The 27,859-nt window shown below is 52.9% G+C and overlaps 3 protein-coding genes across 15 annotated transcripts in view; all 3 read right to left on the reverse strand.

Moving 5' to 3' along the window:
- Positions 1–83: 83 nt before the first annotated feature.
- Positions 84–15,332, reverse strand: RAVER1 (ribonucleoprotein, PTB binding 1). Of its 3 annotated transcripts, XM_019659278.1 has the most exons (14): positions 14,931–15,332; positions 13,293–13,359; positions 10,404–10,873; positions 6,084–6,275; positions 5,784–5,913; positions 5,350–5,444; positions 4,359–4,446; positions 3,823–4,034; positions 3,633–3,726; positions 3,421–3,557; positions 2,605–2,679; positions 1,975–2,115; positions 1,498–1,581; positions 84–1,415 (listed from the first exon to the last, which is right to left on the reverse strand). In XM_019659278.1, exons 1-14 carry the CDS (start codon positions 15,195–15,197, stop codon positions 1,269–1,271), a joined length of 2,199 nt encoding a protein of 732 aa, XP_019514823.1. In that variant the 5' UTR covers positions 15,198–15,332; the 3' UTR covers positions 84–1,268. The 3 variants fall into 3 exon arrangements, with proteins under 3 accessions (XP_019514823.1, XP_019514822.1, XP_019514824.1); XM_019659277.1 differs by having other exon boundaries at positions 3,421–3,726; XM_019659279.1 differs by lacking the exon at positions 1,975–2,115 and having other exon boundaries at positions 3,421–3,726.
- Positions 15,333–15,415: 83 nt separating this feature from the next.
- Positions 15,416–21,894, reverse strand: ICAM3 (intercellular adhesion molecule 3). 2 transcript variants are annotated; one of them, XM_019659281.1, is made up of 7 exons: positions 21,011–21,894; positions 20,194–20,452; positions 17,319–17,624; positions 16,698–16,985; positions 16,141–16,395; positions 15,781–16,029; positions 15,416–15,695 (listed from the first exon to the last, which is right to left on the reverse strand). In XM_019659281.1, the coding sequence occupies exons 1-7, from the start codon at positions 21,065–21,067 to the stop codon at positions 15,502–15,504; spliced, it is 1,608 nt and encodes a 535-aa protein (XP_019514826.1). In that variant the 5' UTR covers positions 21,068–21,894; the 3' UTR covers positions 15,416–15,501. The 2 variants fall into 2 exon arrangements, with proteins under 2 accessions (XP_019514826.1, XP_019514825.1); XM_019659280.1 differs by having other exon boundaries at positions 21,006–21,099.
- A 62-nt stretch (positions 21,895–21,956) lies between these two features.
- The window catches only part of TYK2 (tyrosine kinase 2), a 23,527-nt gene continuing 17,624 nt past the window's right edge, over positions 21,957–27,859 (reverse strand). For 8 of the 10 annotated variants that reach the window (XM_019659266.1, XM_019659268.1, XM_019659273.1 and 5 more), the window contains 3 exons: positions 27,573–27,690; positions 26,592–26,702; positions 25,393–26,510 (listed from right to left, as the gene is read on the reverse strand). In XM_019659266.1, coding sequence (XP_019514811.1) covers positions 26,376–26,510; positions 26,592–26,702; positions 27,573–27,690 — 364 coding nt within the window. In that variant the 3' untranslated portion in view covers positions 25,393–26,375. Of the gene's footprint in view, positions 22,044–25,392; positions 26,511–26,591; positions 26,703–27,572; positions 27,691–27,859 lie in introns of those variants that run through there. The other 2 variants (XM_019659269.1, XM_019659276.1) reach the window with 2 other exon arrangements.

Raw genomic sequence — 27,859 nt, forward strand, 5'->3', positions numbered from 1 at the left:
AGGCTCCGGCACACCAAGACCTGTGGAGACTATCCCAGACCACCCACCCAGGCCCATTGTTTGTCCCAAAAAACAGCCAGCTCTACTTTCTTTAAAACCATTTACTTACAAACTTTAATTCAGCAAAGGTCTGTGTGTGAGAGGATTGGGGACAGGAACGCCCTGAAGTGGATGTGGACCCCTATAGTGAGGAGAGGGAAGCTGGTGGTCCAGCCGGCCAGGGGCAGGGTCCAGTGTCACTTCAGGCCAACAGGTCCTGCTGGTGGGCAGGGGCAGAGCTTATCTGCACAGAGTTGGATTCCCATGGGCCAAAGGGAGGCCAGTTCTGGGTGATCTAGTCTGGGGAGTAGAGAGGTGGAGCTCATTTTCAACATGGCGGGAGTAAGCTGAGGCTCAATGAGATGCACAGTGCCCCACTCCCCCAGATGGACAGCAGGACTGCTTTAAACTGGCAGAGAAGGCCAGTGCCTGCACTTAGGCCTGGGCAGAAGGGATGGTAGGGTTGGTTTTCCAACCCAATCCCCAGGCCAGAGCTGTTTGGTCCTGAGTCAAGCTTCGGTAGCTTGGCATCACAGAGGCTTTGGCCAGTGGGGCCTGAGGCCTGGCTTTAAGGCATCAGAAGGCGAGGGAACAGTGGCGGGGAGCATGGGATCCAGAGCTGGAGTACAGGTCAGAGTGGGGAGGCAGTGGCAGGAGACAGTCATGCCTGCGGCAGACATGGGAGAAAGAGAAAAGGGCTGAGTCGTTTTAAACCAAAGTGGGGAATGGAGGCCCAGACATGCTGAACCTTGCAGGAATCAGAGCTGGGGGTCATCCTGGATTGTTTAAAAAATAATAAAAATTAGAAAAGGAAACAAAAGTCATCTGTCAAAGTTAAAAAAGGGGGACAGTCTCTGATCCTCACGGGAGGTCAGGGAAACCTCCAAGGCACTCAAAAGGCCAAGATATAGGAGTGACAAGGCAGGAGAGGACTCCCAGAGGGGCAGATGTAGGTGAACACAGGGAAGGGGGGAGAGGAGCCCTGGCCTGCTCTCTCCCTCTTAAGGCTGCAGGGTTTCCATGCCCGGAGCAGGCCAGAGATGCAGAGTGGCCCCGACTCCCCCATACTCCTTGGGCTCCTGGGGCTCTGGCTGGGTCAGTCAGCAAAGTCTTTCAGAGATTTTTCTATTACCAGGAAAAAAAAACAAAAGAAAAAAAAAAACACAAAAACACCAGAAAACCCAAAAGCGATTTGGTGCAGGCTCTGGAGCATCTCTGGCACTGGACCCTCAGAAAATCCTTTTGCGCTTCAGGTAGGAATCCGCGTAGTGGCCACCAAGGCCCTGGGAGTGCTGGCCCACATAGCTGCCTTCTGGGCTGGGCTCCGGCGAGGGCAGCAGGTGGGCAAAGCTGCGTTTCTGGCCACCCAGTGGGGTCTGTAGAAAGAGGGGGCAGCAGGTCAGGGACCACCCGGGGGCCCACTGTTTCCCAGCCCCGTGTCCCCACCCCTACCTGTACCTTCAGCAGGTGGCTGTGGCCGTTGGGCCCGGGGCCAAGGCCCAGAAGCCCTTCTCCAGAGCTCATTGGGGAGGAACTGACCGCCTGGGAGAAAGGAAAGAGAGGTAAGATGGAGAGGAAACATCCCTCAGAGCAAAGGCAAGGGTTTCGGTTCAAATCCTTCCTTTGCCGCTTACTAGCCACGAGACTGGGGACAGATTACTTGCCCTCTCTGAGCCTCAAGTTTTTTCATCTGTCAACTGAGGATAATTCCACCCACCCCCTGATCTGTTGGGGAAGTGAGTGGAGGCCTGGAAGGCTGGTCAGTGCCAGGTGCGAAACACACAGGGGAGGCTAGGATGGCCTATTTCAGCTCGGCCTTGAGCAAAGCTGACCCCTGCTGCCACCCCAGCCTTGGCCTAGGCAACAAGGATCACAGGGTCCCCTTGCATCCCAGCTGTCCCTGGGAACCTGTACTTAGGTTGGGAGGTTCCTCACCTTATTAAGGTGGCTCTGCTTGAGGCCAGCCTGCAGGCCGCTGGTGAAGTAGGAAGTGGGCGAGCTCGAATAAAAGTGAGAGAGGGAACCCCCACCGCCCCCACCACTCCGTTCGCCGAAGCCACTGGGTGGGGGGGACATCTGCAGAGAGGGGGCCAGCTGAGTGAGGCAGACTATTACAGCATCCACTCCCTTTTGTAAACCACCCCGCAGATGACTCTGGGCTTTACCATGTGACTAGCTTTGGCCAATAGCACAGTAGCATGACGATGTAAGCAGAGGTGACTGCCCTCCCTTCTGCCTCCTGGAAACCCTGGGACCACCACCATGTGCATGAGCACAGGCTGGCCTGCTGGAGGGTGAGCACCATGTGGAACAGATAAACCATCCCAGCTGAGGCCCCCAGCCAAGGCCCCCTCACCATCCTACTAACTGCTACATATATAACTAAGGACTGCTGAGCCCTAGCTGAGCTGCCAGGTGACTGCAGAGAACCACCCACCGCCCACAGAATGGTGCAGATAAAATGTTTGCTGTTCTAAGCCACAAAGTGGTGGGACTTTTTTGCTTGTAACGCAGCAAAAGATAACTGATAAACCCAGGAGGTGGGATGGACAGGATGGTTCTTACTTTGTGTCGGCTAGGTCCGTGAGGCCCTAGGGCTGGCTCCCGTGGGTGGGAGAAGAGCCGCCGAGGTCCCATGTCCTGAATGAAAGTGGTAGAAGTATGTTGGGGTCTGCACCAACCTCACCCCTGGCTGAATTCCCTGGCACAGCTATCATCAGGGAAGTCTTCCCCCTCAAGTATAGGGCAAACTCTACTGCATGAGGCAAACTCAGAATACAGGGTAGGGTAATGAGATAGGAGGTGCCCTATCCCAGGGGTGGCTGCACCTCGGACGCAGAGATGACTTCTATGAAGGCATGTGGCCCCAGTGGGGCCGGGTGTTCAGAGTTTTCAAAGTAAGCTGGGCATCTGAGTTGTGTGAATGCTTATATGTTGGCGTTAGCGTTTATTTATTTTTTTATAATCTAGTGTGGGCCAAACATAACACAGGTGGCCTGTGGGTGGCCAGTCTGTAACATTTGACCTGGAAGAGGTTGGAATCATAGAAGGAGCAGTTCCCCAGGGACAGAGACAGGAATCTGAGAGGGGAGAGAAAGGCAGACAGATAGGAGGCTGAGCCCTGTCTCTAAGGAGAAGCAGATGTGCAGCCTAAGACCTCCTGGGAGAGAGAGAGACAGGAAGCAAGGTCTGAGGTACAGAGACAAGAAACTGAAGGGTAGGGACCATGTCCGGCATGTTCCTCGCTGTCTCATTAGTGCTTGACCTGGCACAATCAATACTAGAAAAATATTGGTTTGGAGAATGACTTCCTCCCAGGACACAAAGGGCCACAGCATCTGGCCCTCAGTAGGGTTGACCACAGGGCAGGCTGGTACTCACGGAGGGGTAGTCGAAGCCATAGCTGTCAGAAAGCCCTGGTTCGGGGGGCAGGCGGGCGCTGGTAAGAGGGCTGAGCAAGCGGGACTTCAGCTGGAAGGCTTTGCTGCTGCCACCACCTCCGCCACCACCTCCGGGGGCTGGGGGGTTAGGCAGGGGGCCCTCAGCTGGGCGGTGGCTTCTCCCAGCGCCTCCCCAGCCCCGGGCCTCCTTACCCGCCAGGTTGCTGGCTGGGAGCAGGCTGTGTAGGTTCAGGTAGGGGTTCAGGGGGATCCGGAAGTCCTTGGGGGGCTCCCCCAGCAGTGAGACCTGTGGCGGGAGGGCTGGATTTGCAAAGGCCCCTGGCAGGGGGAACATCACAGGGCAGGAGGCTGGAATGGTGCTGGGTGCAGGGTGGGGCCTTACCCCAGGGGGTGTTGGCAGAGGCCCACTGTCTTTCTGGAGGCCTCTGAGGCCAGTGCCTAGGAGCCCCACAGAGGCAGGGGGTGGAGTGAGCTGGGCTGCTGGGGGACCCAGGCCCATGGTTTCCCGGTCACTCCCAGAGGGGCCAAGCAGTGGAGGCAGCAGGGGTGGTGGCTTCCCTCGCCGGGGTGGCAGCTCTGGGGGCAGGCCCCCCCCTACAGAGAGAAAGACGGTGTCAGCAGCCCAGCCATACAAGACCTTTCCTCCCAGGGTTCTAGAGCCTCTCCTTGGACCAGGGTCAGTAGCCGAGGGACAACTACACACAGGGAATTGAGCAGAGCCCCCTAAGTGCATCAACTCCCAGAATACTCATGGATGAGCTAGGAAGTGGGCACCCAACTGATAGATGAGGACACTCAGACCCAGAGAGGTTAGGTGACTTGCCCAAGGCCATACAGCTGGAAATTTACGACAGCCAGTGAGGAAAGGGGAAGCAGGATGGGCCCACAGAGGTAATGAGGGGGGAGGGTCTGTTTTACCTGCAGATAGCTCCCCAAGGAGAGGGTTAGCTGCTTGGGCCCCAGGCTGGAGGGTGCCCAGGGGAGAATCTCCCAGGATCCCGGGCTTCTGGGGACAGAGCACAGTCAGCTGGAGATGAGGGCAGTGTGGCCTGGGCAGTAGACAGATGTCACCCAAGGTCTCAGCAGTCACAACTCCCAGCACACCCAGATTCCAGCCCCATGGCTGATCACATGCAGACATGCAGTGTCCCCCAGTGTCTGTGACACCCCGGCCATCACCCATTCGGCCAGCCAGTGGTAACCAAGGGCCTCCTGCATGCCAGGGCCCACCCAAGGCCTTGGGGAGACCCAGGGAACACGGACCATACACTCAGTGTATCAGAGCCTGTTACCCCACACTGTCAAATCACCATCAGACATACAGTGACAGTCCTTTTTAGGCACCCACCATCCCACACCAGCCCCCTTGCTGATTACCACAGAAGCAGAGTCACTCTTAGCCACATAAGGGTCCAAATCCACACCTCCATTCTGTCAGTTGTCATCAGACAGGTGCATGTCACTGACTTAGCCCAGTGAATCAAACCAGGCAGGGCAGCATGTGTGTGCGCGGACGCGCACTATTTTTGTGTCTCTGTTGGGGTGTCTATTTTGTGTGTGTATGCATGTCTCTGTGTGTGTGCACTGATGGTGGTGGGGTGTCTGTGTGTCTATTTGTGTGTGTCTATGTCTATTTTTGTATGTCTCTGTGTATGTGTGCTGCAGGGGTGGGGGTGAGAGGCCACTCTACTCCCCTGTGGGACCAGACTTTCTTCCCCAGAATGAGTCACTTCCTGAGTCCTGAGCACCCCTGACAGGCAAGGACCCATACTGAACCCCAGGGACACAGCCAGATAGCCCACAACTCCAGTGAGGGCGAGCCATTGGCAGGTGCGGGTAGTGTCTGAAACCGAAAGGGGCTATGCAAGCATGTGTGGCTGAGGGGGGAGCCCAGGCCCACCGCTGTTACCTTCTGACCCTGGGTCTGCAGGGCCAGCTGCAGTAGAGCCGTGGACAGGGCAGGCCCAGTGAGCAGTGGCATGGCCGGGGGGGCACCCAGGAGACCTGGGGGGAGACCGGGAAATAGGTGGTGGTCCCTGGATAGAAGTCCCTCTCCCCCATTAAACAAAGTCCTGGGCCTGAAGCTTGGAGAAGGCAAGTGACTCGCCCAAAGGAAAGACCCAAGGGAGTCTGCTCTGGGGAAGGACAGCCCCTTTCCACCCCCTGCCTCTTTGCAGGCTGCAATGCTCCCACCTACGACCCCTCGCAGGTGACCTCTACTCATCCCAGCCCCTGCTCATGGGGCTTGTATCACAGGGAGGTCAGATGGGAACACAGTCCAGAGGAGGTGCCTGGTTCTGAGAAGCTGGGGACCCTGCCCGCCACCCACCTGACCCACCTTACCCTGTTTGCCCCCGGCATTGCTGTGGAGCAGGGGGTTGAGCAACAGCTGTAGAGAAGCAGAGGGCCCCAGATTGTTGAGCAGCTGCAGGATGTTGGGTTCAGGCAGGAGCCCTTTGCCCCGATTGAGGGCCTGAGGAGAGAAACAGAGGCCACTTCAGAGCCCTGCCCGGCCACAGAGGTGGGGCCTTGTCACTTCCTGTCAATCCGAGTCCAGCTGGTGCCCGCCAGGGGCCCTGATTTCTTGAGGGAGGAGGGCCTGGCCCCTACTCTCCCATCCCCACCCCCTGGGCACACACTCACCGTGGCCTGGGCAGCAATGAGCGCAGCCAGCATGCTGCGACCAGGGGGCCCTGGAGCACAGAAGGAGACACGCAGGTGGCTGCCCCCCAGGGCCAGGCCATCTGCCCGCTGCTGTGCCTCTTCGGCCATCTCAGCTGTCTCGTACTCCAGCACAGCGAAGCCCTTCAGCTGCCCGTCCTGGCCGTATGCCAGCTGGGGGAAGGGGATGCAGATATGAGGGTCCACGGGGCATGACCACTCTCACACAGAATAACAGTGAACAGACGCAGATCCTGACTGTGACGGTAACCCCCGAGAGAGGGTAAATACTAGGCCAAACACTGTTCTGATCCCCATTCCTGCATTAGCTCACTGAATCGTCTCAATGGCCCTCGAAAACTGCATCCTACCCATTTTTCAGAGGGGGCAACTGAGGCTCGGAGAGGTCATCATATTTAAAGTCACACAGCAAGTGGGAGGGCAGAACTGGGACCTGCCTCATAGGGGTCAACTCCCTTGGGCCTCACGCCAACACCACTTTGGGACTTCCCAAGCGCAGAGAAGGCCCCAAGATGGGAGTGGTAAGTTCAGGTTGCAGAGGTGGGAGGAGGATGGGCTGGCTGGAAAAGAGGTGGGTGGCTTTGGAGGCCAACACATCAGGAGCCTCAGGTGGAGGGCACTGCAGCCAGGCTGGGAAGACACACAGCCTAGAGGCGAGGCACGCGGCCTGAGCTCAGGTTGGAGGCTGGTGGTGAAAGGTCACAGAGCCAGTAAGCCATAGGAACAGAGGTGTAGGAACAGAGGTGTGGTCGTGGGCAGGCCAGGGAAACCTCTCCACCTGCCCTGACAGCAGCCATTCAGTACTTCAGGTCCAAAGCTCCTCCTCCAGACCCTGGGGCCAGATGTGTTCCAGGACTGAGAATTTTTTGGAGATGAGAAAGAGAGAATGCCACACATACTGTATATTACATATCAATTGCCTTCAGTGGGTCTGGGGCTCCCTGAAAATCAAACACACAAATAGCTCTGCAGCAAGATACAAAGAGAAAGGTGACAGATGGCCCTACATCAGTTCTTTGCTGCCAGGTTAGTCGGCCACCAACTCACCAAACAGACCTCTTGGTTTGTCAGGGCACTGTGGGTGATGGAATTGTGGGTGGAGATGGTCCCAGGGCATGCAGATACTGTAAAAACACCCAGCTGGGCCCTTCACTGAATCCAGATGCAGGCACTGTTAGCATGCCCACTTTGCAGATAAGGACACTGAGGCTCAGAGAGGGGCAGTCCCTTGCCCAGGCCACAGAGCTGGAGCTGGGATCAAACAAAAGGAGGCTGACACCCTTAACGGGACTGGCCACCTTGGCATGACGATGGCTGCCCCGAGAACCAATGCCTGTTCCTCTGGGTTCCAAGTGATATACGGACAGCTGTAGTCTGATTCGAAACCAACACAATGTCCACTGGTAGGGAGTAGCACAGAGTCCATAAAACGGAATACGGTGCAGTCGCAAAGAGAACAAGAAAGCTCTCATGTCTGAACAGGGAGAGATGCCCAAAACAAAGTGAGTGGAAAAAACAAACCAACGCAGGCATGGTGTTAATTGGGTCAAGAAAACAGGTATGAGGCCGGCCGAGTGGCACGTTGGTTAAGAATGGGCTTGGGATGCCAGCTCTGCGGCAGCAAGGCCCCGGTTTGGATCCCACATAGAGGGCCAGTGACGCTGCGCCCACTACAGCTAAGATGGTGAACAACAGCTCGACCTGGAGCTGGGCTGTCATGAGTCGCTGGCCACGAGGTAGGCTGCACTGAAGCTGCAGTGGGCTGCCATAAGCTACCGTGAGTGGCTGGCAGCTGGCGTGAGCGGCTGGCGGCCGGCAGCCAGCATGAGCTGCCAAGAGCCGCCGTGAGCAGCTGTCCAGCGGCCGGCGACCGATCTGCCTCACCCGGGAAGAGCGCCATGATAATACCAACAGGGGTCAGTGAAGCGACGTCCTCCACAACTAGACTGAAGAACAAAAAAAGGACAGCAACTTGTCTGTTCCCCTTCCCCGATTCCCCAACGCTGTTCTCCTCCCCCAATTCCCCAATAAAATCTTTAAAAAAAAGAGGAATGCAGGAACGTATATATGAATTTGTTGGAAATGCATAATAAAATCTCGCTGGAAGGATACAACAAACTGGTGTGAACAGGGGCTGCAGGAAAAAGCTGTGGGGTTGCGAGGGAGCCTTTACCATGGATCATGAATTTCCAGATGGAACTGGACTGCCCATTCAGAAAACTAAACAAACCGATAAGGCTTTTTGTAACACACAAGGTCTTATGAAACCTGCTTTATACATGTCTATAGCATTCAAGTATTTTTAGGCAACTTTGTAACAAAATAAAGCAATTATGATATGTAAATTGGCCTGTAAATAAATGGAAAAGTGCACTAAAGTGGGTTGCTATGGGTTCTCCTTGGCAGTCTCATCTTGATTATGTTGACAATAAAGGCACACCCCCCCTTACCCCCACCAAAAGACAGCAAACTCCCAGCTTGGCATCTGGCTGTCTTGGGAGGCAGGTGAACCCAATTAAGGGCATGGGCCCCAGAGTCAGCTGCCTGACCTTGACTCCCAGCCTACATCTAAGTAGCTGGCTGGACTGGGCAGGACCCTGTATATGCCCATCTCTGGCCCTCAGTTTCCTCATATGTAAGATGGGGCAGCAACTACCCACCTCACAGGGTGGTTGTGGGGATTCAATAAGATGCTCAGCAGGGGCAGGGAAGGGTCCCACTCCAACCGCAGCAGCTCGGGGACGCTGTTGGCCAGGGCCCAGCACCTGCTCTGAGTGCCCAGGCAGGGTAGGCTCTAGCCATCAGCCCACCTCTGGCCAGATCCCATATCAAGGCCCCAGACGAATATATTCTCACAATCACACCCATCTTACCAATGAATAGAGAGAGATCAGAGGTCAAAGGGCAAACAAGGCCACATGGCTCCTAAATAGGGGAACTGAGGCTCAAAACTTGAGCTACCTGATTTTGGAACTCGGTCTCCATTCAACCAGGACACCTAACTTAAGTGGAGGAATGAACAGGCAGCCGTTCGCAATAACCCAATCACAAAGCACTGCTAATTCCATTTCCAGATGGGGAAACTGAGGCTCAGAGAGGGAACTTTTAGTTGATCATGGCCTTGCCATCCTCAGCCACAAGAGGATGTGTGGGCCAAGCTAATTCATCTGTGCCCTGCGCCCCACCCCGGGCCTGGTGCATGAAGTAGGTGCAAGGGCATGAATGAATGCTGAGGGAGCAAAGGGAGGGCGTCCTACAGATGTCTGATTCCCTAGGCCCTAACACCTGTTTACATAACAGGAGCGGGCCCCATCGAAGGCCACAGAGCTGGGGTCTGAGCCCAGGACTGTCTCATCTGAGCCAGGTACCAGCCTCCTCCAGGCTGGCCTATGGCTTTATGGCCAGCCTAGTGTCTCAATCCTGGCTCTGCCACGCCCTGATTGTATGACCTGGGGCATGTCACTTGACCCCTCTATGCCTCAGTGTCCCCACCTGAAAATGGGGATAATACCTGCCTCTCCAGGCTGTTACAGGATGAAGGGATTGCAATGTGTTCACAAACCAGTGCGTGCTGAAGGAACGTCCGCCTTGGGGATAAATGGGCAAGACCATTCATCTGGAACTCTACGAGGGCTGGTCTTGGCTTAGTTTCACCCCACTGTGTCTGTCATGGGGCTGGGCACACATATGGAAGTGCCTGACAAATGTGACTTGGATGAACCAGGGATTATTTTGTTAACCAACTCATGAGTACCAAATTGCTTCTTATGAGGGAAACTGAGGCCCAGATAGCAAGTGACCTAGGGTCACAGAGCAGGGCTGGGACCTGGTCAAGTATGCCTCCTGACCTCAAGGCTTAAACAGACTGTGGGTTTCTCCAGAGCAGCCTCCTCAAAGCTGGGCCTGGAGCCTGGGACCCAGTAGATGCTCAACAAACATCTGAAGAGTGCATAAGTGGAAGTGGAAGAGGGGTGAACAAGGCTCGTGCCCAGCTTTCACAAAGGCCTCGCCTGCACTTCACAGGGGGAGACCAAGGCCAGCAAGGTTAGGCCAGTCACTAGAGCGGGGACAGGGATTTGAACTGGTCATCTGGCTCCTATCTGAGCTATAACCCACTGTACCATATGGCCTAACAAGAACCCCATTCAAAGTGGTGTCATCAAGGCTTTCCTGAAAAGGGACCCAGGAGACTAGAGAAGGCAGGTGACTTCAAAGGACCCCTCCCAGGTGCTCTGGGCCTGGCATCTGCTCCCCAGGGCCCCACTCCAGGCACAGGCTCACCTGGCAGAAAGTTGGTATGTGTACGGCCGACAGTGCCCGACGCAGGGCGTCCACATCACTGAAGCCGGGCGGCAGACGGTCGACACAGAGGCAGCGGGAGTGGAGCAGGGCGGGCGTCAGCTGCCCTGCATCTGTCCAGTGCACGTAGAGGGTGCGTTGGCCCAGTGGCTTGCCCAGGAGGTCCGACTTGGCGCGGGCAGCTGAGTCCTTCTTCATGTACTCAGCGAAGCCATAGCCCTTGGAGTGGCCAGTGCGCTCGCTGTAGACCAGGAAGCAGCGCTCCAGGCTGCCGAAGGGCCGCACCAGCTCCTCAAACTGCTGCTGCGTGAGGCTGGGGGGCAGGTTGGCCACACAGAGCAGGGCATCTGTGGGCTGCAGCTGCACAGACAGCTCCCGCTCCCGCAGGTGGCTCTGGTGAAAGGTGCTGATGGCGGCCTCGGCCTGCTCCCCATTCAGCAGGGTCACAAAGGCTGCAGCAGGAGGGGGTGTGGGTCAGTGAGGGCCCTGAGGACCGCCCTTCCGCCCCACAGCCACGCACCCCCACCTCCCTCTAAATCACGTGACCTCAAAATACTGACCAACCAGGACATCTCAGGCCCCAGCCAACTAGATAGTAGCCAGCCTTGCACAGGTGCCTTCTACCTCTAGGAGGCCTGCTCCCTGTCCTTATCCCTACGTCTGCTTGCAACCCACAGTAGCACTCTGCTACTCATGAGCTCACCAGCCCTCTCACCTACTGTGCACCTGGCTTGGTGACACATTGGAACTACATGCATAACTTGCGGACACATAGGGCAGTGGTTAAGCATGTGGTCACTGGAGCCTGGGTTTCAACTCCACCCCAAGTGGTTTTGGGGTCTCAGTTTCCCCATCTGTCAAATGAGGATAACTTACTCCTCATAACCACCATTGTGTCAGCAAGGAAATGGGTCTAAGGCAGCACCCCCCTGCCCAAGGGAAGAAGCCTAGATTTGAATCCAGGCAGGCAGGCTCCACAGCCTCATTCTTCACCCCTTTCTCACCCCTTTCTAGGTCACTAACATCTCATATCCCAACCCCTGCCTCAGCCTTGGTCCCGCTGCCATTCCTGGTTTGCTGTCTACCCAATAGCGACAGGAAGCTTTTCAAAACGAGAATTAGGCTGTTCCACGCCCTTGCCCAGGGGCTTCTCACCGCAGGGACCAGGGGAGCCTTTGTGGCCTGGCCCCATGGCCTTGTTGACCTCCTCTCCCATCTCCTGTTGCTACTTCCTAGACCATGCTGGCCACACCCCTCAGGCCACACCCCCTCATGCCTTTGCACCTGCTTTTCTCTGAGCTTAGAATACTGACCTCCCCACCTTCACCCAGTTAACCCCAACCCACCCTTTATTTTAATCTGACCAAAAACAGCACTTCTTTCTCAAAAAGCCTAGCCTGACTGCTCCTGTTTCAGAGCCCAGCTTTCTGTAGCTTCTGGTCCCATGACCACTTCACCTTCATGTCTGCAGTTGTTTGTATAACATCCTCCTCCCCATACTAGACTGTCTCTGGTTCACAGTTGTGTCCTCATGGCCCCAGCACATACTGGCATTCAATAAGTATTTACTGAAAGATGGTATGAATGAAAGTCTCTTAACCTCTGGATCCTCAATACTTGGCACATATATTAGGTTGTCGGAAAAGTCATAACATTTTTTCTCTGTTTTTCGTCGCAAAAATGCGTCATGACTTGTCCGACAACCCAATACATACAAGGTGTTCAGTAAACAGTTGACTCATTGCTCCCTGCCAATGTTTACTAAGCACCTACTAGGTGCCAGGCACCCCCAGCCTTTTTTAGGTATCTTAATGTGGTTGGCCTTATGGCCAACCCAAGCAGGTCATGCCCAATTTGCTGTGAGAAAACAGGCTCAGGAAGGGTGAATCACTTGTCTATAGCCACAGAGTGAGGACAGACCAGGACTCAAACCCAGGTCCATTTACCTCCAGGGCCCAAGAGCTTAACCACTACCTTAGCCTGCCAGGTAGGTCTCCAGGGGTCACCTATCCTCGCCTCCTTCTCACCCATGTTACAGATTGTAAGCAAAGGCCCTGGGAGGCTGAACACCCAGTACAATGCCTGGAGGGCAAAGACACCCAGTGAGGGCCTCCCACACCAGAGTGGGGGCGGCCAAGGCTGACAAGACCTGTCTCCGTTCTTATGAAGCCGACCACTGAATGCAGGAGGCAGGTGAGTGAGCCAGCAATGACGGCCCAGGGTGACCAATGCTATGATGGGGAGAGGGCACTGAGGGCACTGTAAGGAGCTACCTGCTGCTACCTGGATGGAAGAGGAGACAGCTAAGAACAATGGCAGAGGGAACAGCCTGGAGGCTTATGGGTGCCTGAGGAGGTGGTAAGGCTGGGGCACAACCTTGCAAGATGGTCAGGAGGAGCCTCAGATGGGTTTTGAGAAAAATGATTAGCATTAGGATTAGGTTTGATCAGATTTGCAATCAGATTGATCAGATTTGATTAGCCTGGGCTGCCTGGGGGAGGGGCAAATGGGAGCATGAAATCATAGAAGCAGAGAGGCCATTTGGGCAGAGATGGAGGGGCACCAATTATTCTTGAGAGCTTGAAGAAGACCAGACAGGCCTAGGTGACTGGCTTGCTGGAAGGGATGTCATGGGAAGCAGGGGAGCCCAGTGCTCAGGTATCTGGCTGAGCAGCCTTGAGGAGGAACATCAAGGCTGCCCCATGATGGGCACCCAGGATGAGGGACAGATTGGGGCAACTGTCTGTCCTGTGCTGGCCTAGGGGCCGACGTTGGGCCCAAAAGTTCAGGAGAGGAGATGCTGGGCCAGAAATCTCCCGGCTTCAGGGGCTGTCACCCTTTGCCGCTAGCCCACCCCACAACCCCACAAACCTGTCCCTTTGTATTTGTCCACAAAACAGTACTTGAGCTCATAGTCGCTGAGCAGGTCGTGCACTTCCTGTGGAGACAGAAGCCAAAGGACAGGGAGTCACCAGGGGCTTAAGAGAGCAATCCTTCACATGGACCAGCTATGAAGGTAGACCCATTACATCCCCCATTTTACAAAGGAGGAAACTAAAGCTCAGAGCAGTTACTTGCCAAGGCCACTGTGGCCATACCCAGCAGTGCTGGGATTCAGAGTTTAACTGCGGACCTCCTGCTCTTAGCGAACACAACACACTCTTAGAAAGCCAGGTAGGTCTGAGTTCAAGTCCCAGCTCTGCCATATGGCCTTAGGGAAGTTGTTTAACATTTCTGACCGCGGTTCGCAAGACTGGCTCTTTGCAACAACATTACAAGTTAGGTTATTAACAAACTCATTTTGCAGATGAGGAAACCAAGGCTCAGAGAAGTGAAAAAACTTGTTGAAGGTCATGGGGTTGGTCAGGGCAGCAGCAGGAATGCCACCCAGGGGTACATGACTGGGGACCTTGTGTACTTTAAGCCCACATTTTGTGGCTTCATGTGCCTCCCAATTCCCTCCTGCTGACAAGGCCGCCTTCTTGCAAGCCAGCTGCAGAGACGAGCCTCTGGCCCTGCTTGTGCCAGACACACTGTGCACCTTGCAGGAGAGACTGCATGTTCACAGCTGAGAGATGGCAGGTGCTAGGAGGAGGGCCAGCTCTAGAAACAAATCAGACCATGCTTAGTGGCGCCAGGTCTGATCCCAAGTCATGCTTGTTCCAACACTCTGGGGGCCCCACTAGCCATGTGCCCACCTACAGGCAGGGTGAGCCAGTAGCAGATATGCTGGTGGGCCAGAAAGCAGGAATTCTCAGCAACAGGAAGAAAGAATCCATTCCACTACCGCAGGGAAGGGCAGATCAGATGCAATCTCCCTGGGTCCAAAGAGCACTAGAAAGCCCTGTGTGCTACATAGGCCCCAAGAGAAGGGCACCCCTGGCCAGATCAGCCGAGGGGCTCCACAGAACACTGGCTCCTCTTTTCCTTCAGGTCTGTGGGCTGGGGGCAGAAGACGCCATTTTTCCAAATTAATCCCGGGGCTTTGGGGGAAGAAAGACCCCAGGAACAGCTACAGCTTCCAGATCTATCTCTAAGAGATGTTAATAAACGCGTACTAAGGAAAGGCATACTCTAGCCAATTCTGAAACTGCCGGCTATGAGGTCCCGCCACCTCATGGTAGAGGGGAATGAGGAAAAACACAATCAGAGCAGAGAGCAACTGGCATCCCTATTTCCACACTCCCAGTCTAGCTGCCCATTCACAATCCCCCAATTTGACCAAAGCTGCCCGCCCCCTTCCATTCCCCGCCCACTTCAATCTCTTGGTCTTGTCCAAGCCTGTGGTCGCCCCTAGCAACATCCTCCCTCAGTCCAAAGTTGGTTTCTCCCTCCATCCCCTCCCCCCACAACCCGCTCTTGGTCTCTCCCAATCCCGCGTGGATCCCGCGCTTGGACTCTCCCGCCGACGCTCCCCCCTGCGCACGCCAGCGTTGGTGTTGCTCGGTTTCCCCCGCGCACGCGTACGGTGGTATTTCCCCGCCACGCTCCCACACCACCCCCCCATACCTGGTTGGTCACGTCCCCCGGGAGGCCTCGGATCAGTATCTTGCGGCGGTTACGGAACTGGCGCTCAGTATGTTCCAGGCGTTTCCGGATCTCCTCTGGATCTAGCAGCGGCAGTTCTTCGGGCGCCCGGCGCTCCGCGGCATCGTCGGCTTCAACCTCGGCCCCAGCCTCCGGGCTCAGCGGGGGCCGGTGAGTAACGGACACGTCGGCCGCCATCTTGGGAAACCCGACGCCTTCTGGGACCAGCGAGCCGGGGCGGAGCGGCATAGAGCGGCAACGAGGGCGCGTTCACCTATTGGCCGCGAGAGGCCACGCCTCCTTTTCGATTCCCTCAGCCCATTGGCTAAGGCCTAGCCCGCCTCTCAGAGTTCCAGCCCCTTTTGGGCGCCACAGCCTCCGCCCCTTTCCGCTGCGGAGATGTCACTCAATGGACTCCCAGCGCTGTGGGAGAGCCTCTCAGCGCAGGTGGAAATCAAGCCACAGACTCCGGATTTTGAGGGCTTTATTGTTTTGGAACTCGGGGATACAGCCAAACCCCGGTCTTTGGCCCAGTCCTCTGGTAGCGCGAGGTTCAGGATGGCTCCTCCCTCAGCACCTCGTTGGGCTGTTTAGACGTGAGGGGCAACCAGGTGCTCCCCTGATTCACATGGTAGATGTCATTACGCTTCTGCACCCCGAAGATGTACAGTGAGGCTGCGGTGACAGTCACGAGGCCCAGGATCACCAACACTGCCATGACAATGGTGACGACAAGGGGGTTCCGATCTGTGCAGATAAGCAAGGAGTAAATATTCGCACTTTGGTCCCTCCTAGGCTTGTCCGTCTAGACCCGCGGCCCCACCTCACTCACTCTGAACGTTCATCACCACTGTCAAAGTATGCGTGCCCTGTGAATTGGCCGCCCGGCAGCAGTAGGTTCCACTGTAGTTTAAGCTGACGCGGAATGGGATCCCGACGGGCGGCTGGAACCCGGAGCTTTCCTGCAAACACTGTATTTGCGGGTCCGGGTTGCCCCGGGCCTGGCACTGCAGGATATGGGTCGTCCCATCTTTCCACGTCAAGTGCTGAGGACATTTGGTTGGGTCAATCTTGGGACCATCTGTGGGACCGCCAAATGATCAGACATACCCGAGGCACAAAGGGGCAAGGGAGAATCCAGTCTTCCCAAGCCAATAGAACAAAGAATTGGAGGTCAGAGTGACCTACTCACACAGGACACGTAGCTGCACGCTCCTGTTCCTGCGCAAGATTAGCCCATCGACCTCGAGGGTGGCACTGCAGAAAAAGCTGCGCCTGTCGTCCCTTTCAGTGGCGTTTATCTGAAGCTGGGCGAGCTGCCCTGGGGCCACGGCCGGAACTCCATCCAGTGTGAGCTGGACTCGGGCTCCGGCTGCGCAAGTCACATTCACTGTGGTCCCCTCAGGGACGGTGGACTCGCTCAGGTTCATTGTGGGCTCCCGGAAGCCTAAAGGCGGGATTTTGCCCAGAAGTTTGCTGACCACGCCCCTCACATCGGTCAAGCCCCGCCCTCCACCCACGTCTTTCCCCCTTGTGGTATCCAAACCAGGCCTTTTGGCTATTCTGCGGACCCCACCCCCCACCCCCGCCAAACTTGGAGCGCTCAGGCTACACAGTTCGGGTTACTTAGGCCCCGCCCACGCTGCAACTTCTCCCACTCTGGCGGCTAAGGCCCCACTTTTCCTATTTCCCATATGCCACGCCCCCTTTCCTCATCTCTCCAGCTGTTTTGGCCCTGTCCCCACTTACTGTAGATGGTCAAGTTCTTTCGGGTCTCCCGGCTCTCGCCCCCCAGGGTCACATTGCAGACAATCTCCCTGGTGCCCTCCTGCTCTGCGCTTGCAGTGGCTGTGGCTGTGGCTGTGAGCATGTCCCCTTGGCTGGAGACTGAGGTATTCAGCATCTGGTTGCCCAGCGCCAGTTGGACCTGGGCCTCTGAGGCTGGAAACAGCTTGTCCAAGGTACAGACCAGGGGCCCGGACGTTCCCACCTCCAAGAACCGGGGGACAGTGAGGTGCGGGAAGGTCACAGGCAGGACTGGGGAGAAGAGTGGGCATGAGCCAGAAATCTCACACAGCCATGTATGCCCCTTTCCCTGTGACACATTCATACGCCCCAACCAGTGTCCTTTCCCAGGATACCTTTTGGCCTGGATCACCCCCTTCCCAGGACACACCCACACATACTTCTCAAAAGTTCCAGTGACTGGCGGGGGCCTCCCCTCTGAGGCTACCCCGCTCAAAGGCAAAGAAGGGCATACCTTCCAGAAGCCCTTGAGGTCCTGGCCATCCCGTTCTCAGAAGCCCCGCAGCCTGGGTACCCCTACTTTCGCTCAGCCCATCACCCACTGTCCATAGTCCCTTCCCTCACCAAAGGTTTGGAGCTGCCTGGGGGCCGAGCTGTTCTGAAACAGTCCCAGCCCTTGGGACCGCAGGTCCAGTTCGGAGCGGCAAGAGAAATTGGCACCATGATCGTCTCTGCCAGCCAGCACCGTGGTGGTGACCTCTGCAGGCTCCCTGACTGCCTGCTGCCGGCTCAACTCTTCCTCTCCACGGAGCAGCAACACCGAGAGGTGGGTCCGGGGTGCCCCACCTGCCACCCAGCAGCGCAAGGTGAGGTTTTTGCCCACAGGCTGCCAGGGGGACAGGGGTGCCAGCTCCACATGCTCTGGAAACCCTGGGCAGGGGGAGGAAGGGGAGAACAGAATTTACCAGCCAGCCCTGCAACCCTTACCCCAGGGAGCAGAGAGGAGCTGAGTGTGGCCCCGTGCAGAACTGTGAACTTTGAGAGGCTTAGAAATGTTCCAGTGGAAGTGTCGGCTATTGTCATTAGCATCATGATTGTTATTTCCCATTTTGTCAGATGCCTTGCCAGGCACTAAAATAAAAATAAGATTTGTTGTCCCTGAGGACCTCACAATTAATGGGAAAAAAAAATAGAAAAAAAGGAAGGGGACTAACGTTTATGACCACTTATGATGTTAATAGTAATTATAAAAGTTCTTGTTTATTGGGAGCATTCCTTAGACTTTCCACACTTGATCTTAGGCAAAAGGCCAAGAAGCGATAGACTTTCCAGATGTCATTCAGTAATCCACCTTCATTCACATAGCAATAGTAGAATTTCTTTTCTTATTCCCTTTTACAGATGGAGAAACTGAGGCCCAGATAGGTGATCTGCCAAGGATGCACAGCAAGGAAGGGACAGAACCCGAGTTAGAATGTGGGTCTCCCAAACTCGAGATTCATGTGTCTACAAGCCTCCTTGATGTCACATCTAGGGACCCCCCTAGTCCTCCCAGCTTCTGGCCTGGACACTGTCCTTGCCCTCTCCCAGAGCTTGATCTAGCCTTCCCTATCAGTCCCAAGGATCTCATGGTCCACCTGCCTGGGGCAGCCTCTCAAGGTGCTCTGGCATAGTCATGAGGGACCCAATACCCCCAGGCTGGGTCCTCTCCCAGCTGCAGCTGCAGTGACCCTCACAGGCACACAGACTTTGACCACTCTCTCCCTCAACAACTCAAGCCTGGATCTCAAGCTGTCACATAGAGGCCCATGGACTGGCTGTTCTGAAAAATATTTAATATCTTATTTATAATTTTAGAATATTTAACAAGGAGGCCTCCATCTTAACCTCGGGCACCACTGGTTAGGGACAGTGGCATGCTGGCAAATGCTGGTAATGCTTGGCCTCTCAGGTGGGGGAGCCCCGACAGGGAGCATTTGCCAAATTCTGTGGTGTAAATATTCCCACTGTGGCTGATTTCAAGCTACCCAATGTGAGACAGAGTTGGGAAGAGATGAGCACAGTCAGATCTCATGAGCCAGGATCAACAGGCTCCTGCATAGCACCTGACAGACACACAGAGAGAGTGACACAGATAGATACACGCACACAGAGGTACACATTACACAAATAGATACAAACATATGTATACATACACATATTGACACAGACACACATGCTCACACACATCTGCACATGGGCACAGATACAGTTCTCCATGGAGATACACAGACATACAAATGATTCAGGCACACACAGACACTAACACACAGACATAGCTATACACTGGCACAGACACACATAATGACATGTATATATACTCAACAGACACACATATAGATACACAGATGCATGTAGACACTGGTGCCCACACAGGAGCATGCGCGGTTACACACATACCCTTATCTGTGAAGGCCTCACAAAATGGTTGGCACCATGAGTGATGTTCTCTGCTATTTTCTAGTCTATTCTTTTAAATGCAGAGAAACTCTTGGAAGGATGCATAAGAAACCGGTACCAGGGGGATACATGGTCTGGGGAGGAAGACGTCACCTGTTAAGAACAGGGACTTGGGAGCTGGACTGCCAGCCTCTCTGCTCACGGGCTGTGAATACTGGCAAATGACTGCACCCCACTGAGCCTCAGTTTTCCTTAGATGTGAAATGAGGCTCATAAATGCACCCCCCATACACCCCACTCTACCCCCTGCCCTAGGGCTTTTTTTAAGGATTGAATGAGCACCTAAGTGTGGGTGTCAACACTTAAAACTGGCCACTGGCAGCAGCACTAGGTAAATGGAGATTTGACATTTATACCTTTTTATACTTTTTGATTTAGGAACCCCATTAATGTATTACCTGCCATAAAATATAAGTAATAAAAGGCATGAGGTAGGGCCGGCCGAGTGGCGCATTGGTTAAGAGCTGGCTTGGGACGCCAGAGGACCCTGGTTCGGATCCCATATATGAGGGCCAGTGACACTGCCCTCCACAGCTAAGATGCTGAACAACAGCTCAGCGTGAGCGGCCGTCCAGAAGCCGGCGACTGATCTGCCTCGCCCGGGAAGAGCGCAATGATGGTGCCAACTTGGGCCAGTGAAGCAACATCCTGCATAACTAGACTGAAGAACAAAATGACAGCAACTTGTCTGTTCCCCTTCTCCCAATTCCCCAGCGCTGTTCCCATCCCCCAATTCCCCAATAAAAATCTTTAAAAAACAAAAAAAGGCATGAGCTATCAGTTTTTTAATGTTTGTTGGGATCTAAATAAATAGATTTCACACTGCTGTCCTGGCATGTGGTTCAGATGCATCTGTCTCTCTGACACACACACATACACAGTCCAGGTCCAAGCTCTGGGTCAGAGAGAGGCCTGGTCCATTCCTGCAAACTCAGGGCCATTGCCCATCAACCCCCACCACTGCCTGAGGCCAGTCCCACCTCCAGGCACATCCACTTACTGTACACTGTGATATCAGAGGAGCCTGTCATCTGGAAGCCATTGCAGAAGCTGGAGCAGAGGACCTTGCTGTCACTAGTCACATTGCTGAGCTGGAAGGCCACCCAGCCCACGCCATTGCTCACTGTCTCCTTCAGTAGGGACGTCTCCAGGGTAATGAGTTCCGGATGGGGGCAGTCTGTACTGCAGTTTACCAAGAGGGATCCTCTGGCAGGCACGACTGGGTCCTGGGGCTCCACCCGCAGCAGGAACTCCTGCCCCTGGGCACATATGGGAACAGAGAGAAGCTCTGCTGGTTGACCTGGTGCCCCCAGCCCACCCATCTTCAGGCCCCACCATCCATCACCTCCTTGGGCCAAGATATAATGGTCTCTGCCTTAATAGTGCTTCCAGTCCAGTGGGGAAGACGTGATGGATCAGGGATGGGGGAGAGCTTGGAGGGAGATCCATAGGAGCCTATAGGAGGAAGTAAGTCAAGGAAGCTTCCTGGAGGAGGCGACTATGGCCAGTTTTGAAGGGTAAATAGGAGTCAGCCAAGTGAAAGGGAAGTGATCCTGGCAGAGGGAAGAGCATAGGCAAAGGTCAAGGTTACAGATAAAACAGAGAGAGTTGTGGGGGAGGATAAACCACATGCCTCAGGCCTCAGGGAGCCCTGAAAGCTGAATGAAAGAGCCATAAACTTTCTCTCCAGGACACTGGTGAACCCCCTGTCAGATACGAATTTTAAGTGAACCACAGCAGCAGCATGTGGGGAGCTTTGCTTTCTTCACCCTCTACCAGTCCCCCAATACAGCCCTTCCCACCTTGACTCACCTTACCTGGGGGCAGCAGACAGACCAGAAGCAGGGAGATGAGCAGACTGCAGCAGGCCCCATGCAGTGATCCCAAGGGCACCATGGTGGCTAAGCTGTGGAGGAAGGTGCCGAAGTGTAGCACTGGGCAGGGCAGTGGGGAGCAGGCGGAGTCACCCAGGAATACGGAAACACACCACAGCAGTTAAGGTTGCATAAATCCAGGGGCTGCATCTTGCCCAGGCCTGGGGAGGGGCAGCGGGGATCCTCTGTGGCCCCCACGGTCCAGAGTCAGGAGCTCAAGTGGGGCCCTGTGAGATGACTCTGACAGGGTGGACCTCATTTTCATGCCACAAAATGAACCCACAGGAAATACTAGCACAAATCATCCTTTGTTGTCAAGTACTGGGAAGCCTGGGTAGGGTGGGGTGGGTGGAAGGGGTGAGACATCTCCTTCCTGCTGAACTTAGGGTTATTTTCCTAGAGAGGAAGTTAACGGGGGAACCTCCAGACATTATCCTTGAAGTGATAAAGTGTGATTTCAAGGCAACATTTCAAGGGGATGATGCAGGGACTTCTAGGCAGGGCCTCAAGGCGTTAGTGTAAGATCTCAACATTCTTGGAGGGCAAATAAGAGATTTGGAGGTGATAGAGGGACCTCCTAAGATAAGTGAAGCCATGAAAGTGAACAGAGCCCATATTTATTGGGCACGTGTGAGAGGCTCTGTGTTGGCTTCCAGAGTGGCTCCTGTAGGGCCCTTTACCATTGAAGATTTGGGGGCGGGGTATCTCACCATTTTTTAAGTTCTTGGGAGATCCCCCCCATTCCTTGTACACAATGCTGAGGTGGGGTGTTTGGGGCACAGCTGAATCCTGAGCCACCGTGTGTGAAGGATGCTACTTGTAACTATCCCTCACCCCTGTCCCCATCTCCTTTGCCCTCACCTCTAGGCAGCTTGTCTCTTCATCTCTAGAAAAGGGACTGGGTGAGTCAGGTGGCCACTCCCAGCTCCTTCTGCTCCATCTCTTGGGCCTCCGACTTGCCTCCTTTTCCTCTGATCTGAGCACCAGAGAGGGACCTTGTTGAGGGTCTTGATGGCACCCAGTATTCATCCATTCTCACCATCCCTGAGGCCATGCCCTCTCGTCTCTCACCTGGGGCACCGCCCTCTCCAATCAGGGGTCTCCTCTGCTGCCCTGACCCCCATCCATTTCCCACACGGTGCTGAGAGAGCAACTAAAACTCAAATCAAAAGTATTTGTATATAATATATTCGGTAAGAGATTATATCCAGATTATAAAGAAGTCCTACAACTCAACAAAACCCGATTTAAAAACGTGCAAAGGACTTGAATAGACATTTCTCCAAAGAAGCTATACAAATGGCCAATAAACACATGAAAAGGTGCTCAACATCACTAGCCATTAGAAAAATGTAAATCAAAACCACAATGAAAGAGCACTTCATGAAGCAAGGCCCAGTGGGATCTCCATAGTAGAGGCCTCACTGTGTTCCCATCCTCACCTTTTCTTGACCTATACCTTAGTAATAGATTACCCCTTGTGGCTTAAACTCAAAAATCCCGTCACAGTTTCCCTTCTTTAGAAAATTACCCTGGGGTCAGCCGAGTGGCTCAGTTGGTTAAGAGCTCGCTCAAGAGTTTGAGCTCTGAGCAACAGCAGTTCGATTCCCGGCCTGAGCTGAGCTGCCGCTGAGCTGCCAACAGGTGGCAGGAGGGCTCAGTTAAAAAAAAAAAAAAGAAAATTACCCTGAAACTTATGATTAATACCCTTATGCTTATTAATCACAACCTCTATTGCCTAGCATTCTTTCCTGGTTATTTCCACCACTGTTCCTGAGTTGTTAACAATGTTAGAGATCCACGTTGTCAGAAGGAAGCCTCCATGAAGCGGAACAGACTCCCAGGACCAACTAGCCTCTGGAGGAATGTCCAGTTTTTCCCTTAAATACCATGAGCCGGTCTAGGAATATTAAGGTAGTTTTTGAAGGTGTTAATCTGCTGCCTTCTCAGACCACCGGTGCTCTGATAATCGCTTATTCTATAGCCCAACTCCTGTGTCTGTCTATTGGCTGAGCAGCGCAGGCAGCACGAACTCCAGACTCGGTTACCTTCTGGTTTCATCCACTCCTATTAAGATGGCTACCGTTAAAAAACAAACAAACCAGAAAACAGCAAGTGTTGGGGGGGATGTGGAGAAACTAGAACTCTCACACTTGGCTGGTGGGAATATAAAACTGGTTGTTCCTCAAATAGCTAAACATAGAGTAATTCAGCAATTCCTCTCCTAAAATAACTGAAAGCAGGGACTCAAACAGATACTTGCACGCCAATGTTCACAGCAGCATTATTCACAGTAGCCAAAAGGTGGAAGCAACCCAAGTGTCCATCAACAGATGACTAGATAAACAAAATGTGGTCCATCTACACAATGGAATATTATTCAGCCTTAGAAAAGAAGGAAATCCTGTAATATGCTATATGGATGAACCTTGAGGACATTATGCTTAGTGAAATAAGCCAGACACGAAAGGACAAATAGTACAATTATATAAGGTCCCTAGAGTAGAAACACTCATAGAGAAAGTAGGATGGTGGTTACCAGAAGTAGGGGGAGGAGGGGGATGGGGAGTTAGTGTTGAATAGAGACAGTTTCTGTTTCAGAGGATGAAAAAGTTCTGTAAATCCATAGTGGAGTTGGTTACACAACACTGTTAATGTATTTAATACCATTGAATCATACACTTAAAGAGGGTCAAATTGATACTATGCATATTTCAGCACACACACACACAAACACACACACAGCATCCACCTATTTTGATTTGTATCCAAAACATGAGCTGGACTGATAGACAGGCAGAAAAAGGATGGAAGGATACAGTATGATAAAGTAAATTTAGAAATCTGGTAATGTGGAATCTAGGAGTGTTCACTGTGCTATTCTTCAAACTATTCTGTGTGTTTGAAATTTTTTAGAATGAAATATTGGAAAAGAAAAACTGCATCCCTGATGGGTCTGGGTGGCTGCTCGTGTCACAAAAGGAGGAACAAGCAGAACTTGAGTACCTCCTGCTGAGAGGGCACAACGCCCTCTGTAAGAGACTTGCCAAAAAAATGGAAACTGAACCTGACCATCCGTTGGTCAAGATGATGACAGAAGAATGTGTTACAGCTATACCACAAGGATGACACAGACTGGTCAAGTCTACAGGACAAACAACCTTGTTTCTTCAACAAATATGGTGCAAGGGGGAGAAAAAAGAGGAAGAGGAACCCAGAACTTAAAGGAACCGGCCCTCAGCCAAATGCGGCATGTGAACCTTGTCTGGATGTTTATTTGAACAAACTGTAAACAAACACCAAGTATTTCAGAGACAACTGGGGAAATTTAAACACAAGCTACACCATGATTTTGAGGAATTATTGTTAAACTTTTTCGGTGTGATGGTATTGTAGTTATTGTTTGTGGTTATATCTTTTCGAGATACATATGAATTTTTTACAGATAAAATATTATATGTGGGATATGCTTCAAAATGATTCAGTGGCAGGGGTAGGAGTGGGGGTAGAGTTGAAACATGACTGGCCACAGGTGTTGGAAACTGTTGGTACTGGCTGTTGGTTAAGTACAAGTTCATTACATTATGCTCCTTTGTTTTGCATATGCTTTAAATTATTCATAGTAAAAGTTTTTTAAAAAGTAGCTTCACAAGGGGCAGCTGGTTAGCTCAGTTGGTTAGAGCACATTTGCTCATAACATCAAGGTTGCCGGTTTGATCCCCACATGGGCCACTGAGCTGCGCCCTCCACAACTAGATTGAAACAACCGCTTGACTTGAAGCCGATGGGTCCTGGAAAAAGACACTGTTCCCCAATAAAAAAACATTTTTAAAAAAGCACAAGAATAAGCCAAGATAATTTTGAAAAAAAAAAAAAAAAGAGATATCTGCCCTATCAAATATCAAAACGTATCCTAGTGCCAATGTCTTTCCTAATTACCAGGTTAGATCCTGCAAGCAGCCGTTCCTGTTGGGAATTTGTCCTACAGATACTCTTGAAAGTGGGTGAAACGATGTGCACACATTACTCATTGCAGTAGCACATAGGCATGGCAAAGGATGAGGAAAGACTGCATGACCCCAGCAGGGAACAAATGCTGATTAACATTTTAATGATGGACTACAACACAACCACAAAATAGAACAAGGAAATGCTGTATGCCTGGATATAGGGGACCATCTTCGAGACCTATTACACGGGGGGGGGGGGGGGGGGCAAGAAAACAGACTAGAACTCTGTATAGTTTTGCCCATGCTACTATTTTTGCATAAGATGGGAAAGCATAACATCTGTACAAACTTCCTTGTATTTGGATAAAATGTCTCTGGAAGCAAAAACAGGAAACCAGATGACATTAGGGGCCTCCAGGGTGGTGATAGTGGTGGCTGATGGACAGAGGAGGGAGACATTTTACTGCCTATGTCAGTATTACCTATCTCACAAAACAGATGATAATTATAATGAATATTTAATTTTGAAACTGGTATAAAAAGCAAATGCTTCTAGAATAGTGTGGAATTAATTGTCCGTTCAAGAGAGCTTCAATGCATAAGGTCTGGAGACATACTGTGGGAAAGCAAATTAACAGCTTTCACAATGTGGCTGACACATACCCATCTCAAGTACAACTATTAAGTAGAAACACTTTGGCAAGCACCAGATTAACAGTATCAAATGTTTATTAAGTGCTTGTTTGCAAGTCTCTCTGCTAAGCATTTGACATACACAATATCATAGCTCTTTATATTAGTCCTCTGAGTAGCAAGCATGACCATCCCTAGCTCAGAGTTGAGAACTGCAGCCCAGAGACAGAAAGTCACTTGCCTGAGGTCACACAGGGAAGAAAGGGTGAAACTGGCAGTCAATGTGATGATATTAGGAGGTGGGCCTTTGGGAGGTACTTAGGTCCCTCATGAATGGAATTAGTGCCCCTATGAAAGAGGCCCCAGAAAGATCCCTCACTACCTTCCCCCTTGTGAGGACACAGTGAGAAGGAATAGGCTATGAACCAGGAAGAGGGCCTCCACCCAAATGTGACCATGCTGGCACCTTGATCTTGTGCTTCACAGCCTCCAGAGCTGTGGGAAATAAATTCCTGTTGTTTATAAGTCACCCAGTCAGCGGTATTGTTATAGCAGCACGAATGGACGAAGACAAGGAAAGTCAGGTCACAAAGGTGGGGTCTCAGGGCAGGAGTAAGGCACAAGGAGTGGGTGAGGCCAACTTCCCCCTGTTGGGGTAAGAGTGGGAGGCCCTCTCTGTAGGTACTGCCTGCTCCGATCCCCTGAAGCACAGCCACTGGCGGGCTTCAGCAGACACTGAACACAGAGGGGGCCTGGCCCTGGTATTTCTCGTGCAATGTTTTCAGGATGGGTATGAGGTTCTGGAAAGTTGGGCGGATTGAGGCCTCTGCCTTCCAGCAGTTCTTCATGAGGAGATAGATCTGGGGGAGGGAAAATGGCTGTGGTCACTGCTCTGTCTACAGTCCAGTGGTGGGGGCAGGGAAAAAGAGGGGGTGTCTCACCTCACAGGGACATTTCTCTGGCCGAGGCAGCCTCTCCCCTCGTTCCAGCAGCTCAGTGAGCCTCAGTACTGCCATCTGCCCCTGGGTGAGGCCTATGAGCTCGAGGAATTTCTACAGAATAAAAGACAAGCTCTTCAAGAGGCATAGCTGCATAGGTAAAGGTCAGGAGCTTGGAGTAGGACTGCAGAGGTTCTAGTCCTGCCTGTACCACTTCTCAGCTGCATAACTTTGGACTTATGACTTTACCTCTTTAGGCCTGTTTTCCCATCTGTAAAATCGGGTAATAACTTCTAACACCTGGGGTGATTGTGAAAGTTAAATTAATATTCATAGAGTAAGTCTGAATCAGGTGTTTGCTGTTGCTATTAAGCCTCCCAGCAAGCTGTTTTGCCTGCCCAGGATCTTTTTTTTTTTCTCCTATAAAGGCACTCTGATTGGTTTTGGGAATAAACTCCTAACATTCTCTTGGCTCCTCCTCCAGCCCAGGCCTGGCCAATAATTGTGGCTCGTGGCTACACAGTGATTGGCTCCCTGGAGGACACATGAGCCAAGCTGGGCCAGCCAGAATCCTGAGAATTAAGCAGGAAAGGGGACCCTTGATCCCCTCAGCTGGGGGGAATGGGTACCTGGAGGGCTGAGGGGAGGGGAAGTGGACCACAGCTGCCACAACAGAGAGAGGGCCTGAGACATACTACCACAGAGAATAGAACTGAGTGATGGAGAAAATGGGGTCCATGATGATATCTGAGGATCTAGATCAAGCTGTGCCCCAACTCTCCCCTGGAGTTTGCAAATAGTGGAATTAGTTGTTCCTACTTGTTTCTGTCACCATCAAAGCCACTGGCATTTTAAGTGGCCCATTTTAAAGATTGGGACTGTGAGGCTCTGGTGGATTAAGCACTTGCTAAACTGGGGGAGCTGGGAATTGAATGTATGCCTAACTCCTCTAGTATGGGGTAGGGGTGCGGGCTTGGCTCTCACCGAGGGGGGGCTTTGGCTGGAGTCACAATAGGTAAGCAGTTCATACATGGTAACCCCAAAGGACCAGACGTCAGATGCATAGTAGAACTTACACTCCTTCAGGCACTCTGGGGCATACCTGGGGAGACAGGGCAGTTAGGTTTTGGGCCAGACCAGGCTGGAGTCCTTATCTGGGGCTTGGGAGCCCTCTGGCCCCAGTTAGGGCCCCACCCTTAAGGCGAGACCAGGCTCTGTCAGCTGAGGCCCCAGCATCCACCTCCTCCACTGACTGCTCCAGATAACCCTGG

The sequence above is a fragment of the Hipposideros armiger genome, unplaced genomic scaffold, assembly GCF_001890085.2.
Source record: "Hipposideros armiger isolate ML-2016 unplaced genomic scaffold, ASM189008v1 scaffold_298, whole genome shotgun sequence".
Classification (NCBI taxonomy): domain Eukaryota; kingdom Metazoa; phylum Chordata; class Mammalia; order Chiroptera; family Hipposideridae; genus Hipposideros; species Hipposideros armiger.

Excerpts from the sequence above, each read along its gene's own strand:
- RAVER1 (XM_019659277.1), bottom strand. The coding sequence starts at position 15,197 with ATGCCGCTCCGCCCCGGCTCGCTGGTCCCAGAAGGCGTCGGGTTTCCC. Across the intron at positions 6,276-10,403 it reads ACATACCAACTTTCTGCCAG|CTGGCATACGGCCAGGACGG; the intron begins GTGAGCCTGTGC and ends CCCTTCCCCCAG. Across the intron at positions 4,447-5,349 it reads TGCAGACCCAGGGTCAGAAG|AAGCCCGGGATCCTGGGAGA; the intron begins GTAACAGCGGTG and ends CTCTGTCCCCAG.
- ICAM3 (XM_019659280.1), bottom strand. The coding sequence starts at position 21,089 with ATGGTGCCCTTGGGATCACTGCATGGGGCCTGCTGCAGTCTGCTCATC. Across the intron at positions 20,453-21,005 it reads GTCTGCTGCCCCCAGGTAAG|GGGCAGGAGTTCCTGCTGCG; the intron begins GTGAGTCAAGGT and ends ATATGTGCCCAG. Across the intron at positions 15,696-15,780 it reads AGTGGTGATGAACGTTCAGA|ATCGGAACCCCCTTGTCGTC; the intron begins GTGAGTGAGGTG and ends TTATCTGCACAG.